We start from the raw sequence: 17,500 nt of genomic DNA, 5'->3' as shown, positions 1-17,500 counted from the left end.
AATAAATAAAAAGTAAAGAGATTGAGAGAGAAAGGGAGAAAAATGTGAAATGAAAATCAAGGTGATTAGGGGGAGGCATTTTAAGAATATTATAAAAAAAATAGTAAGATGCACACGATGAAGACGAATAGAAAGAGAGAAATAGAGAGAGAAGGATTAAAAAGAAGAAACTAAACAGAGAGTAGGAATGAACTAAAAAATATAAAGGAGATAGGAGGAAGGTGTTTTAGAGAATACTGCTTAAAGAGTAATACATATGCGTAGATGAGGAACGGAAAGACAGAAATGGAGAAGGAAAGATAAAAAACGGGAGATTAAAACAAGGCAAAGAGACAGAGAAAGAAAAAGATCAAAATGAAATAAAACTTAAGGAGGTAAGGGGAAATATTTAAAAGAATGTCGTAAAAAGAGTAACATGATGAATTTAGGGGATGCAAACGGAAATGTTAATGATTATGCAACCAATAACATCATACCTCGCTTGCACTATAACAGCGACTATGACAATTTCAAAACACCATAAGCCACCATTACACAATATTCATCAACTAAATAATATAATTCACATCACAATATATAACCGATCACCATAATTACAATATCGCATTCCCATCGATATGCCATATTTGGATCCATAGTTAATTACACAATTAAACATTCAATTTTTGTCAAATATGGAGAAGAATTATTATGTGAAAATGGAAGGAAATGCAAAATTAAAAGCATATTGCATGATGGTGAATATGATTAATGATAATAATATCGTTTATGACGAATGAGATTGAATTAATGAGAACAAATTTAACTCGCTTACCTCCACGTCTTTATTCATACATGTTATTCATTTTTATTTTCGTTTACGCGTGGTGATGATGGTGGTGGTGAAGATGATGATGAAAATAATGGTGATGGTGATGATGATGATGATGGTGATGATGATGATGATGATGATGATGATGATGGTGATGATGATGATGATGATGATGATGATGATTATGATGATGGTGACGGTGATGTTGATGATGATGAGTAGGAGGATGATAATGAGGATAGTGGTGGTGATTATGATGATAATGATGCTGATTATAACTATGATCACAGTTCCAAGTATTCAAGGCTTAGGCACATAAACCTGTCATGCACATAGAATTCCTTAAACACGGGAGCGCATGTGGCTTGACGGGTGCAGCATGTCATGAAATATTGCTCCTGTCATGGGCGCGTCATGAACTGTAATTCCATATAATGCGTGTGACAGGAAGGGAAACGGTGTGGTGGAACAGGGCATACGTGTGTGTGTGTGTGTGTGTGTGTGTGTGTGTGTGTGTGTGTGTGTGTGTGTGTGTGTGTGTGTGTGTGTGTGTGTGTGTGTGTGTGTGTGTGAATGTGTGTGTGTGTGTGTTTGTGTGTATGTGTATGTGTATGTGTATGTGTATATGTGTATGTGTGTATGTGCGTAAACACAAAACCCAACGAATATAAAGATATACGGATAGATAAACACAATACAAACAAAATACCACAGTTACCCCTCGTCAGAGCCTCCTTGAATGTATCACAATGAACTCTTTGTCGCAAATAAAACACGCCAGAATTAACGGAAATATAATATCTTAGCAAATGCCTCAGGAGAACATGTTGAGCGGGTAATCAGTATGAAAAGAGGAGACGAAGAAAATGAAGAAAGGTGAGAGACGGTAAGCAACAGAGGAAGAAGGGGAAGGGGAGGAATCGGGAGAGGAAGATGAAAATAGAGTAGACAGAGAGGATATAGCGGATGGATAGATAGATAGATAACTAGATAGATAGATAGATAGATAGACAACTTGAGAAAGAACACAGTGATAGACAAGAATATAGACAGAGACATAACACCAAGAAGAGAGAGAGAGAGAGAGAGACAGACAGACAGACAGACAGACAGACAGAGAGAGAGAGAGAGAGAGAGAGAGAGAGAGAGAGAGGAGAGAGAGAGAGAGAGAGAGAGAAGAGAGAGAGAGAGAGAGAGAGGAGAGAGAGAGAGAGAGAGAGAGAGAGAGAGAGAGAGAGAGAGAGAGAGAGAGAGAGAGAGAGGGAGAGAGAGAGCGCGAAGGAGAGAATGTATTCATGCAGAGCCTCGTTCCGTTGTTTACAGTATGGCTTACACGTGAAAGGGGCTTGACATTTCTTTGTTCCTGTTTCTAGCTGATGCGAGATATTTTTGCAAGAGGTGAACATTTTTTTTTCAATGTAACGTAAAAAAAGCACCGGAGTGAGGCAAGGAGAGTAATGTATTTCGAGTTTTTATTATTATTATTATTAGTATTATTATTATCATAAAAACTCAAAGAGGATTAATCATTTGGGTACAGAAGAATACAGGAATATCCCACGACTTTTAAATAGGGGATAGATCCGGTGTTCGTAACAACAATTAATGAATGAAAATAATCATTATGGAAATATTGAATATATAGATTACTAAAAATGTAAGTGACGATAAATAATTTGCAGAGCGTAAATCATCACAAACTTCCAAGGAGGGGGGAGAGCGAGAGAGAGAGAAGGGAGGAGAGAAAGGGAGAGAGAGAAGGGGGGGGTAGAAAAAAAAGCAACTATAGTAGGTTTAAAAAATGAATATCCTTCCATTAGGAACCCCCTTTTTCTATGGGTGTTTGCACTAGTAAAGAATCCTTTTATTTGAGCTTAGATCTATAGGCAGATCCATAACACTAGCAAAATCTAATCGAATGATCTCTGGTTAATGAAAAACCTACTTGTAAAGTTCAAATTTCGCCTTATCGCGCCCAAAAGCGACCAACTAAATCCGCCAAGGGTAATGTAAATGATAAATGAATAATTGAGTTTCAATGTCATTTAGAAAGATACAGTATAGATTAAGAGACAGATGAACTAAAAGACTGACATAAATATAATCATAGATGCGTAAATATAATCACAGATGCGTGCGTCTATGTGTTAATGTATATATCTACATTTATAATCTACATTTAATTCATGATCTACATCCACATCTATATTTATAGCTATCTATCTGTCTGTGTCTGTATGTGCGGTTGTCAGCACCAACCCAGAAAATGGATAACCATCGATTATAGATCATAGATGAGTGCGTGTTTGTCAATGTGTATATATATTTATAATCTACATTTAAATCATGATCTACACCCATATCTATGAACCGTATTCATATTGACAAATGTAGACAAGGTATGAATGAGAATGAATATCTTGTATTGTGAAGATATTCATTCTATTCATACCTTGTCTACATCCATATCTATATCTATAGCTATCTATCTGGCTGTGTCTGCATGTACGGTTGTCAGTACCAACCCGGAAAATGGATAACCATCGATTATTCCCAGCGAAAAGGAGAGAAGCATTGTTACATCCCCGAAACTCACTGCTCGTCCGCGCTACACGTGCGTGAACATCTGCGTAGCCAATTACGAATAACAAACGCGTATTGCAAAGCGCACAGGCATTATTCCTTTATGGATAATGTTGAAGTAAATATAATTAAAAGCATTCGTGTGTTCGGCTGTGATGTTTTTTTTTATGTTGTGTTCTATGTTGGTTTTAGATTAGGATGTTATTTCTCTATTTCTGTGTGGTTGTGGGTCTTTGTATAATTTTGTTTATTTGCTTTGTGTGTGTCTTTCTATTTACATAGGCTGAGTACGTTTGCATAATAGTATTAAGGTATGGAAAATTATTCTAAGAGTTTAGAGCCGCGCCTTGTATTCGGTAATGCATACACACACTCATAAACATTCACACACCTAAGCACACATATATATAGATATATAGTATAATACAGATATAGATATAATAAAAATATAGCTATAATTTACACACTCACACATACACACACACACACACACACACACACACGCACACACACACACACACACACACACACACACACACACAGATTTATATATATATATATATATATATATATATATATATATATATATATATATATATATATATATATATTTATATATATATATATTTATCTATTTATATATATACTATGTATGTGTATATAGATGCACGCAGACATCTGCCTACATAAGAAAGGGATGAAGGAAAGTCTTACATAGACATATTATCCCTATGCGTGTGCATACAGCAAAGTCTGTTTGTTGCAAAAATACATCGAATTTTACTAAACCGTACCCTATCTATGCACCCCTTTTCCCTGTTCCCCTCTCTCCTCTGCCCTCTATCTCATTTGTTCTAACGAATATACCAAAATTTCCCTAAACTTTCTCATTCTCTGCTCTCCCATTCTCTTTCCCTTCAACCTCACTGGATCCTCACTTAATACACTGTGATTTTCCGAAAGCCTGTCTACACCTTTCGCCCTTCCCATTCGTTCCCTAGGTCCCTTACCTCTATCCTCATTCCCTTACCTCTATCCTCATTCCCTTACCTCTATCCTCATTCCCTTACCTCTATCCTCATTCCCTTACCTCTATACTCACTCGCTAGCCTCATATCTCGTGATATTCCCAGGACCTCTTTTGTCTCTAGTCCTACCCTCTCCGCCTCCCCACTTTCGTACCTCCTCCCCTCAATTTCTCATCATTTTCATATTTTTTGTCAGGATCTCTAAACCCGGTCCTTCCTACTTGTCCTCTGATTCCTCGGATTCCCCCGCCTCCCTCTTCTATCTCCTCAACTCCTTATCTCTCCCTCCCTCTCAGCCTCACTCCCTTCCTTCCTTCTTTCCCTCCCTTCCTCTCATCACGTCACACCCATTTTCTTCTCCCCTCATCTCCATCCCCTTTCCTAACTCCCCGACATTCCTCACCCCCTCCCCTCACCCCCTCACCCCAACCCGCATCGCACAATCAAGCGAATGTTCCCAAGGGTCACGTCACGAAGCGTTTCTGTGAATGTCAGGAGTCTGAATCTGATGTATTATTGTCCCGACGGCATGCGCACACACACACACAGACACAGACAGACACACACACGAGCTCGTAGACTAAGAGGGAGAGAGGTAGATAGATAGTTACATAGGTAGCTCTGCATTGTTCTCAGAGTACCATAGTTTATAAACTTATCTCATTCTAAAAGGGAGAAAAAGCATGATCCCCTTCTTCAATATAACCATAAATACATAGGCTAAATTCCCCCAAATAAATGTATCTGGTACATCACCACTCAACAAGATAATTCACGTGGCCAAAGTGGACAACGCAGCTTTTTATCGTCGTCTTCGGCTGTTTTTTAACGACGCAAATTCCTACCGTTCATTCTGAAAGCCGCGCCCACACCCTCGTTGGGTACATTTCCCATCATGTTTGTTGTTTTGATTACGAGTGTCAGCTGGAAGCGCCGTCATTAGCAAGCCGTGTTTTCGTTGTTTTTATGTTTTTGTTGATTGAATTGTTTTAGCGATGCGAAGTCATTGTATCTAAAGTAAAACTAGGGGTAAAAGAAGGCGTGTATCGCCAAGGAATGAAGAATTTAATTAACGAGGTTGAATCTGGTGACTGCCGTACCTGTAAGTGTCTCGAAATATATATTTTTAAAATATACACTAAAAGATATTTATCCGTTTAAACAACATTTATATAACTTGCAACATTTGCACTATCTACAACGTTTTACATATCTGTTATAAAGATACCCTAGCATTACCGGAAAATTACGAACTGATAATCTGGGAACACACACAAAAGTGGTACATGACAACGTGAAACTTATAAAACGGTGTCTACGCCTTCGGCTACAAGGAAGCAGGGTACGTACCACACGCCATTACTAAAAAATATATACAAGAAAAGAAGGGTAACTAAGAGACAGAATTCATCGCAATAAATATAGAAAAAAGTATGAATGAATATAAACAATTCGACAACGCAAGAGATGTTTTTTTTTTCACAGCGGAAAATGTATATTTTAATAAATATACATTTTGCGCTGTGAAAATGTTCATTCTCATTCAGTCCTCTTTTCTTCTATAAAAGGCAGATAGAGCGTAATAACGACGTCTGACTGAGTTTTAGCTTGTTTTATAGCCTGAAACAGGACTTACTGTTACATAATCTATACGTATACCCAGCATCGTGGCTTTCGTTCCTCAAACTAGTACTATGAAATATTAACGAAAGAAAGCATTAATCAACTTACAGAATATTTGTTACTGGCCAGTTGAAAGAAAAATCGCTGGAGGCAGTTTATGGAAATAATACAAAATAAAAATAATATTATTATTATCAATAATGCTTATAAGTAATAGCATGAATAGTTTAAAAATATACATATCGGAAATGAAAGATGCTTTAATCCGATCGCTGACTGCATCTTAAATTTGCATACTGCATAATTAGTTATTCAAATCAGCGAATAATCATTACTCTCCCATATGCCCTGAAAAGATTAACTGAACTGAGCATTAGATTAATGAAACCTAATAGACGAATGGCCATAATTACTAATTACTAGTACAAATAAGGATGAAAATGGCAGAACTTAGCAGAGAGAGGCTGTAATGATCTAATTAAAAATAATAATAATAAATCCGATATTACATTAGACTTTGATAGGATTTTAAAAAATAAAAAAATAAATAAAAAAAGGCAATGCATGTAAACGGATATATAAGTGGATTCAGATAGATTTATAGATAGACTGACAGATAGATAGATAGATAGATAGATAAATAGATAGAAAGATGCACAGATAGGCAGACAGACAGCTCTATATAGAGATAAACAGACAGATAGACAGACATACAGAGAGACAGTTGCACAGATGGATATACAGAGAGAGATATAAATACACAGACAGACAGGCAAACGGATAAACAGAACCATCAATATTCATATGAGAACTGAATAGACAGACAGAAAAGTAGCTAGACAGATAGCCCGACAGGCAGATGGAAATTGTCTATTTATCTATCAATCCCGAGAACCTGAAATCCTTCGCCTACTTGCAACAATGGCCATTCATACATCACTGTGCGACCCGATCCTCATGGAATGTCATGCTATATATCTCCCGTGATTTCCTCTCCCCTATCTCTTTTCCCTTTCCCTTCCCCTTCCTCTTCCCTCTTTTCTGTTGTTTTTTCCCCACTTTCCTTACCCTTTTCTTTTATTTTTTTCCCCATTTCTCTGCCACCTCCCCCCCCCCCTCCATCTAAGTCTCTCTTATCTAAATTTTCTTCCTCCTCAAGTTTTCCTTCCTTCTCCCTCTCTTTCCTTACTTATTCCTCCCTATCCTTCTCTTTCTTTGTCTATATTTCTTGATGTCCTGTCTTCCTGTCTTCTTCCTTCCCCTTTTACTTATATTATCGTCTTTTCTTCACCTCTTCTCTCCTTTCCCTCTCCCCTTACTTGGCTTTTCCTCGCCTCTCCTTCCTTCCCCTTTCCCCATATTCCTTATCGTCCTTCTTTCACCTCTCTCCCTCTTCCCCCTTCCCTTCTCCCCATTTTTTTCCCCAACCCTCTCCACCCTCTCTGTCTATTTCACGCACCATTTTCTTTCCCATTGCATGAGACAGCAATTATAAATCCATCTGCAATGAAGGCGACGCCTTCGCGGAGGTGTTGAGGCACAACCATTACATTCAACCCGATATATCGACTATGTTATGTATTTATTTTGGCTAAATAACGTGTTCATTATCAGTGTTACTATAGCTTTCACACTTCCCTTTTCTTCCTATCATCATATCCCTTCTATCAAAGATCATTTCTTCTCATCACTCGTCAGGGGGAAAAGCACATCGCGTGTTGCTACGAGGAATCTGATATCGTAGGCCTATTTATGTTGCTATGGGTGTTTGTGTGTGTGTCTGTATATTTGGTTTGTGTGTGTGTGTGTGTGTGTGAGTGTGTGTCTTTGTGTGTGTGCCTTTGTGTGTGAATGTGCGTCTATTTATTTGTGTTTGTTTTTGGTGTGTGTGTATGTGCATGTGTGTGTGTGTGTGTGTGTGTGTGTGTGTGTGTGTGTGTGTGTGTGTGTGTGTGTGTGTGTGTGTGTGTGTGTGTGTGAACGTGTGTATGTGTGTGTGTATGTGTGTGTGTGGGGGGGGAGTCTATGGGTACGTGTGTACATGCGTGCGTGCGTGAGTGCATGCGCGTGCGCGTGTGAGTGTGTGAGCGCACGCGTCGGTATATCTGAAAATACATATCGGGGCGAGAGCCTTATCCATTCCCGTCTCGACCCTTCTCTTTTCGTTCTATTTCCCCTCATTTCCCCTCGTCCTTCTTTCGCCAGCCTAACCCCGGAGACTCAAACAAATCTCACACTTAGCCGAGCAGCGCGGATGTTGACACAGAGCATTTATTATCGCGCTTTCAAACCCGGTTCTCCCGCTCGCCAGATTGACACATCGCGAGTTTTGACACGGCGTATGCTTCGCGTCTCTTGGGTCCGCCCGACTCTCACGCACTTCGTTGTGTCTTCGTTTATCTCTGTTTGTCTGTCTGTCTGTCAGACAGGGGGATATATGTATTATGTATGTTGATAGATAGATAGATAGATAGATAGATAGATAGATAGATAGATAGATAGATAGATAGATAGATAGATAGATAGATGGAGAGGGAGGGAGAGGGAGAGAGAGAGAGAGATACAATACATAAATATTTTATATATTTATATACAATACACACATACACACATGTGTGTGTGTGTGTGTGTGTGTGTGTGTGTGTGTGTGTGTGTGTGTGTGTGTGTGTGTGTGTGTGTGTGTGTGTGTGTGTGTGTGTGTGTGTGTGTGTGTGTGTGTGTGTGTGTGTGTGTGTGTGCGTGTGTATATGTGTGTCTGTGTGTGTGTCAAAGACGGAATTAGTATAGAACTTATAACAGTTGCAGGAGAGATTGCAACCGTGAAATTAGCCGTTCTCTTTAACAAATAACTTCTCTACAGAAAAAAATCAAAAATAGTTATTTTTATACATAAAAAGATGGATAGAAAGGATCTAAAAAAAAAAAATAACTACCGACCCATAAGCCTCCTTTCGGTTACTTACAAACTATTCACGAAAGTCATCACAACTCGAATCTCTGACAGTCTGGATTCTAACCAGCCTAGGAGAACAGGCAGGCTTCTGCAGTGGATCCTCAACAACAGACCACATCGATAAAATACCAATTAAAAAAGGGAAAAAATAAACGAATAAAGGAAATCATCGCATTCATCGATTACGAAAAAGCATTTGACTCTGTGCAAATACCAGCAGTACTAGAAGCTATTCGAAGACAGGGAGTAAAGGAGGTATATTGTAAAATGTTGGAAGATATATACGAAGATGGGATAGCAACCACCAAGCTCCACACGGAAGCCGATAAAATACCAATTAAAAAAGGTGTTAGACAGGGCGATACCATCTCACCAAAACTGTTTATAGCTTGGCTTGAGGAAATATTCAAGAAACTAAAATGGAACGAAAAGGATATCAAAATAGGAGACGAATACCTAAACAATCTAAGATTTCCAGATATTGTTCTCTACAGTGAATCTGCAAATAAAAATGCAGAAACTAATAAACGATCTGAATAAAGAAATTTTGAAAATGGATGAACAAGAAAAAGACTAAGATCATGTTCAACAAAAGAGTTCAATTCGAACAGATACATGTACAAGGCGAAGCGCTAGAAGTAGTGGACAAGTATATATTCCTTGGACAATTCGTACAGACAAACACATGTAGCGAAGAGGAAATTAAGCGATGCATCAGTCTAGGTTGGAGAGCCTTCGGCAGACACAGTGGCATACTAAGAGGCTCCTTGTCATCGTGTTTATAAAGAAAAGTCTTTAACCAATGCGTCCTCCCAGTTATGACCGATGGATCAGAAACATGGACTACAACCAAATTACTGGAGAGGAAACAAATAAGTGCCCAGAAAGCGATGGAGAGATTGATGCTGGGAATTAGCCTAAGAGATCGATGGCACGTGCGGAATAAATGAAAACCAAGGTCTTTAACCAATGCAGTGCCACCAATCAATGACCATGGTGAGAAAACGAATTTTGTCACGGAAACAAACGCAGACAAACTAATATTGGGAGAGGCTACTCTTGCAGGGATTGATGCTGGTGAATGTAGTTGATAGAATCATATATATATTATCAGGAACTAATAAATATTCTAAGTTATACTTGTATTGCATCAAATAGATAAAATAAATAATTTTGGGTGTTGTTGTGTGTGTGGCGGTGTGTGGTGTGTGAGTGCTTGTGGTGAGATAGTTTTGGTGGTGTTGGTAACACAACACAAACCAAACACATAGTTTAAAATGATATAGAATATTTATATTATTATATATAATATAATGATAATTGTGTATATTTTTCTTTTCTTCTCTCTTCTTCTCTATCTCTTATTATATATATATATATATATATATATATATATATATATATATATATATATATATATATATATTAGTTGTCTTATTGTGATGTATTTAGTTAGTTTATAGTTGTATTGTTTTCATGATATATATAATATAATATATAATATATATAATTATATATATATATATATATATATATATATATATATATATATATATATATATATATATATATAATTATATATAAGTTGGTATCTATAAGTGTATGTGTGTTGTATATATATATATATATATATATATATATATATATATATATATATATATATATATATATATATATAATATATATATATTTAGTTGTGTGTTTTGCTTGTGTGTGTGTGTTTTTTTTAACAGTAGGTTCATGTTTGACCCGCCGTGATCACAGCATGATACTTAATTGTAGTTTTCATTTTGTGGTAGGGTCCCCAGTTCCTTTCCACGGAGAGTGCCGGTGTTACCTTTTTTTTTTTTTTTTTTAGGTAATCATTCTCTCTGTTTTATCCGGGCTTGGGACCGGTACTGTCTTGGGCTGGCTTGGCCACCCAGTGGCTAGGTAGGCAATCGAGGTGAAGTTCCTTGCCCAAGGGCACAACGCGCCGGCCGGTGACTCGAACCCTCGAACTCAGATTGCCGTCGTGCCAGTCTTGAGTCCTACGCTTTAACCACTCGGCCACCGTGGCCTTATGTGTGTGTATATATATATATATATATATATATATATATATATATATATATATATATATATACATATGTGTATATATACATATACATACATATATATACATATGTATACATATATTCACACACATATATATACATATATGTTCACACACATATATATAGATATAGATGTACATATACATACCATATATGTACATTTATAGATAGATATAGATATATACACATATTTTATGTGTGGTGTGATGTTATATAGATGTATACATGATATACTATATGTGTGTATAATGTATTATAATATATATATATATTATATATATATAATATATATATTATATTATATATGATATTATATATATATATATTGTATGATTATATGTATGTATGTATGTATATATGTGTATATATGTATGCATATATATGTATATATGTATGTTTTATACATCCATACATGCATACATATAATGTATATACACATGTATGTATGTATGTACGTATATATGTATTGTTGTATGTGTGTAGATAAACAGAGATCCCTCCTCATTCCTTTATATTTCTTCTTATATCTCTTTCCTTCCCCCATTCTCTCCTTTACTTTTTTTTCATCATTTGTTCTTAGGGAAAAAATAGTAATAGAAAATGATGTTACCATACTCGAATTTCTTCGTAATAAACTCGTTCAACCAAGCATCTTGGTCTAGACCGGCAGCGTCGCTTAGGCCTAGCGAGCGAGCTTTTTACGAAAATGGGGAGGGAGTGAAAGACAGAGAGAGAGAGAGAGAGAGAGAGAGAGAGAGAGAGAGAGAGAGAGAGAGAGAGAGAGAGAGAGAGAAAGACAGAGAGAGAGAGAGAGGGGAGAGAGAGAGAGAGAGGCAGAGAAAGAGAGAGAAAGAGAAATAGAAACAGAAACAGAGAGACAGAGGCATAACGTGCATAGAATCGGCGTGGAGAAAGAGCTCATCTCCCATTCTTTAAACGTGTTAATGACATGTTTCACCTATCTCCTACTTTGAAAGGAATTTCTTTTTTCAAGTTTAAAGCCCTTTCATTTGATTTATCTTATTGTCTTTTATTATTTTACCTTTCTATTTCTTCTTGTATTACTATCATCGCCTTATAAAAGGGACGTGAATGTGTTTCATATTTATTGTATAGGTAAAAGAAAATATTATTGATTATCATTAGTTTTCATTATCACTTTTCCATTTTATTTAGTTCAGTATGGAAAGACATACAAAAGTGCGGTAGAAAAAAATAGAATGAAATATAGAGAGAGAGTGGATGAGAGAGAGAGAGAGAGAGAGAGAGAGAGAGAGAGAGAGAGAGAGAGAGAGAAAGAGAGAGAGAGAGAGAGAAAGAGAGAGAGGGGGGGGATTAATGGAATTAAAGAGATAAGAAGAAATAGAGAGAAGCGAGCGAGGGCGATAGAAATAGAAAGAGAGAAAAAACAGAAGGGAGAGAGAGAGAGAGAGAGAGAGAGAGAGAGAGAGAGAGAGAGAGAGAGAAAGAGAGAGAGAAGATAGACAGATACAGATAGACACAGACAGAAATAGACAGGAAAAAAAATACCGAGCAGGCACGACCGGAATTTCCCTTGCCCTTCCCTTACGCCCACAAGTAACCCCCCCCCATTACCCCCCCCCCCCGCTCTGAACCCCACCCCCTGGCTCTTGCACGTCACCTGTTCTTTTGTTCTCACTCATTGTCCTCGCTTGTGCTTTATATATTTGGACTTTGTTTTCCTCTCCGGGAGTAAATAATGAAACACCTGTCTACTCAAACCTTTGTTTATTTTTTTCCCCAGCGTGTGCACCTGCTGTGTCCTGCGCGTTCGTTCCTTGTGCATCTGTTATCAATATACTGAGGCTCTTCACTTCTTCAGTTTTGAGGGTAGATATATGCTGGTTTACGTTTGTACATATATGCATACATACATGTATATCTAATTAATGCATACATACTTACATGCATACACAAACATACATACGATTATGTAATAAAACATGTTATATATATATTCATCAACATTTGTATTTTTTGTTTATCTATCTACTTACCTATCTACCTATCTACCTATCTACTTATCTATATACACGTATTCCTGTCTATATATCTACCTGTATTTCTCAACTTGTATAAGCGTATGTACTTTTTATCTACCTTTATCTCCCTGCCCCTTTCAGTACTCTCACTCTTTATTTCAACTTTCACTCTTCGCTCGTTCTCTCATACCCCAATATACTCCCAAAGGATCGTACTTACACTCATCCCCGATTTTATATGAAGAGTACAAACAGGTACCTTCTGTTTATCCACGGGGTTACATAGTCCTTTTTATTACTATATACTGGCACTGAATTTTTTTCCTCATTATCGTGTTAATTAACGTAATTGATATATATGTAGTTTCTCTTTTTAGAAATCCGCTTGATAGATTTTGTTTTTCTGTATATGAAACGAAAAGATATTTCGTATACCTGAAAGGGCCACCAAGATATTATCTGAAATATTTTTGCTATATTTTTTAGTATCTGTGAAAAAGAAAAGATTCTCCGTTACCTTATGATAGAATTAATACACGATCCGAAATGCTGTTGACATCAGTGCCTCAATTTATGTCTATTCTTTGTGTATTTCGCTTTATTTCATCTTCCCGCATTTAGTTGACATTTCCCTAACCTTCATGTGTGACCATAAACCTCCCAGCTCTCATAAAGTTCTGTTTTTTATGACTATACCGCCTTTAGTCATATTGAGTACCTTTTTTTCTTTTCTTTTTTTTCTTTTCTTTTCTTTTTCCATCATCTTTCTCCTTTTTTTTCTTCTTCTTCGTCCATGTTGCTTATCGTAAGTCATCTGTTTTTATTCCCTTTTGTTCTTTCAACTCTAGTATTAGCCATTCTTTTCCTAGTATGTGTAAAGAATGCATATCTGCAGTAGTTTTACCACGCATATAAACCACGACCATAACTACCATTGTAACGACACCTATTTCAAATACCGGAAAAAAAAACAGTTAATATTACAACCACAACTACCACTATTTCATCACTGGACCGTCCTACCACTGCTCACGGTTACCACTATTCCCACTGCGACGGACAAAAACCGCCGCTTTACCACTACTACTGCTCTTCCGTCATTCTTATTACCACAACTACTACCAATCTACTGCTCCCGAACCACTATTCCAACCATCTGACGCCGCTGGAATTTCGCCCGCTTGCTTCCCACACCGGACACGCCTCCGATGAACCGGTTCTGGGCCAGGCGCTGCCCAAGATGGTACGCTCTCCCTGTGCCACCTCTAACCTGCGTTCGCGTGCGCTTTGTGTGTGTGTGTGTGTGTGGTGTGTGTGTGTGTGTGTGTGTGTGTGTGTGTGTGTGTGTGTGTGTGTGTGTGTGTGTGTGTGTGTGTGTGTGTGTGTGTGTGTGTGTGTGTGTGTGTGTGTGTGTGTGTGTTGCTGTAGGTGGGTCGTCCTCCCCACCCCACTCTCTTCCTCTACCTTCCCCTATCTCAATCTCTGTCTCTTTCTCGATTTACTTACCTTTCTCTCCTATTCTCTCTCTGTATATTTCTCTCTCTCTCTTTCTCTCGCATTCTCGCTGTCTATTTTCTCTCTCTCTCTCTCTCTCTCTCTCTCTCTCTTCTCTCTCTCTCTCTCTCTATCTTCTCTCTATCTATCTATCTATCTACTTATCTATTTTATCTCTCACTCACTCACTCACACTCACTCTCACTCTCACTCTCACACTCATTCTCTCTCTCACTCCCACCCTCACTCCTCCTAACCCACCCACCCGCCCTCCCCTTCCCCATCCGACCCCATTCCTCCCTCCCTCCAACACCTTCAATCTCCCCCCTCCCCCATCCACTACTCCCTCCCTCCCCTACCCATCCCTCCCTCCTTCCCCCTCGCATCTTCCCTCCTTCCCCCTCACACCCACTCTCCTTCCCCCTCGCACCCCCTTCCCATTCCCCCTCCCTCCCTCCCTCCTTCCCTCCCCACATCTCCCCATCCCCTACGCCCACCCCCATACCCCCCAGCCCCCACCCCCCTCCAGGCACCTGAGCGAAGGGGAAAGTGCCCGGCCAAAGTGGTTATTGTGACTGACCTTGTGATCTCTCAGCAGGGAACAGACCTTTTGCATGGGGCTTTTCTCGAGCTGGCGATAGTGATGGTGATGGGGGTGGTGATGGTGATGGGGGTGGTGATGTGGTGATGGGATTTATGGGTGATGGGTGAGTGATGGTGATTGGATGTTGATGGGGTGGTGATGGGATGGTATGATGATGGGTGGTGATGGAGATGGGATGGGATTGATTGTGGATAGTGGTGATGGAATGATAATAGTGAGATAGTGATGTGTTGATATGATGGGGATTTGTGTGATGGTGATAATGGATAGGGCTGTGATGAGGATGGTGGTGATGTTGATAATGGTGTATGGTGAATGATTGTAAGGGTGAGAGTGATGATAGTGATAATGAGGGGGAGGAGAAGGATGACGATTGTTATTATTATTGTTGCTATCAATATCAATAACATAATGATAACGATAACAATAATAATTTTAAAAATAATGATAATAGTAAAAAATCATACAGTAACGGTAATAACAATAATAATTATAATGACAACGATAAAGGTAACAATAATGATAACAATTGCAGTGACAATAACAGTGATAAAAGTAACAATGATGATGATAGTAAGGACAACAACAAAGAAAATAACAAAGCAAACCAAAAAAAAATCCATAATGATACAAAATAACGATAATTATAACAATAAAGGTAATGTTAAAAATAAAGGCAATAATAATGATAATAACAATAATGATGTCATTAGATTTTACGCATGGAAAGCTCAACAATACCTGCCCCCGCGTTGTACTATGTAAATGCCTGTCTGTATTAAAAGCAGAATCGACAAAATCATATCCTGTTTTTTTTTTTTTTTTTTTTTTTTTTTTTGGGGGGGGGGGCTTTATCGAAACGCCATTGTGAATTGTTTGCGATTCTTGGTTCGATGGACAAACAACATGACGAGTTTGCCTCCGGTGTTTACAATCTCTGCTATTACGAGTGGCAGGAAATTGTTATTGTTTATAACGTAATGGTGTGATAAGGTTATAGTTATTCCGTAGAGCAATGTATAATGTTAATTAACAGTAAAGGATAATGATAAAGGATGATTAAAAGACGTAAGTTGCTGGAATGATAAATATGTAATGATTGTGGAGAGTAATGGTTGATTATGTTTTAGGAAGAATGGGATGTATTTTCTGTTTGTTTGTTTGTTTGTTTAGTTATGTTTAGCTATTAATTGTCTCGTTTTGTTTAAATTTATGAAAGAATACTTCGGTTACGTATCAGTAATACTATGACGGTGACTGTGTTTTACGGATATTGACAGTGACATGTTACAGTGTCCGTGACCGTTTTGACAGTGGTCATTATTTACGGTTGTTGACAGTTGCAATAATAGTGATAGTCGTTGACTGTGATAGTTGTTGACAGCGACAATTGTTGGTGGTGACAGTTTCTGACAGTTGTTTTACAGTTCATGACAGCTGTTGTACTGAGAGTGATAGTTTTTTTTGGTAGTGACATTGGCAATTAATTGTCAGTTGTTTTACAGTTGTTGACAGTTGTAGCGGTGACATGGACACTTGCTCAGAGTGACAGTTGTAAACAGTGTTATATATTTTTCAGGTGATGACAGTAGTTGCAGTGACAGAGATAGCAACTTAGTTCTCGAGAACAAATGTGATTCGCACATGCCGGGAAGGTGTGGCTGGGCATCCTTGGCAGGAGAGTGTGCCAAGTTATCTAAATGTGTTTCAGATTCATTGATATCCGATGAATCATGGCCACAGCGAGATGAATTAATTGCAACACACACACATGCTCATACACAAGCCATGCATCACACAAGTGCACACATAAATACACAAACACACACGACACACGTGCATTACATGGTAACGAACAAAAAATATATATGGCAATCCATCATTTATTTCTTAACTAAAATCTATAATGTCCACGTTTTTATGCTGATGCTGATATTACGGGAATCAAGTCAAGGCCGCGCGCTAAACAGAACGTAGAACACAATACCTGTTCAGCGTGAAGATCAATGTTCTCCCAGCGAAGCCAAAATTTCGTAAATCCATTTTGAGTATGCAGTTCGTAGTGGTAAACCGTGCCCACGATCGCACTGACAATACCGAGCACCAGTGCCACCCACGGCCCACGTGCCCGGGCGCTCTTGCCTTCGCCCCCCTCCCAGTTGGCACTCTGGTGGCCCTCTTTGTTGGCTCTCTTCTTCGTGTTTGTCACACCATTACTCTCGTGGACACTGAGGGCCGCGGCACTCCTCTTCTGCAGGAGTTTCTGGTAGGTCGGGAGGCAAGCGAGCGACGACGGATCCACGCC

The 17,500-nt window shown here is 38.4% G+C and overlaps 1 protein-coding gene across 1 annotated transcript in view; it reads right to left on the bottom strand.

The window, feature by feature from the left end:
- The window catches only part of LOC119593052, an 84,918-nt gene that overhangs the window by 67,353 nt on the left and 65 nt on the right, over positions 1-17,500 (bottom strand). The window contains exon 1 of the mRNA XM_037941993.1: positions 17,183-17,500. This exon is cut by the window's right edge and continues 65 nt beyond it. Within this exon, the coding sequence (XP_037797921.1) occupies positions 17,183-17,500 (318 nt within the window). The remainder of the gene's footprint in view (positions 1-17,182) is intronic.

The sequence above is a fragment of the Penaeus monodon genome, chromosome 1 (assembly GCF_015228065.2).
Source record: "Penaeus monodon isolate SGIC_2016 chromosome 1, NSTDA_Pmon_1, whole genome shotgun sequence".
Taxonomy (NCBI): Eukaryota; Metazoa; Arthropoda; class Malacostraca; order Decapoda; family Penaeidae; genus Penaeus; species Penaeus monodon.
This window is presented reverse-complemented; position numbering and strand designations above follow the sequence as displayed.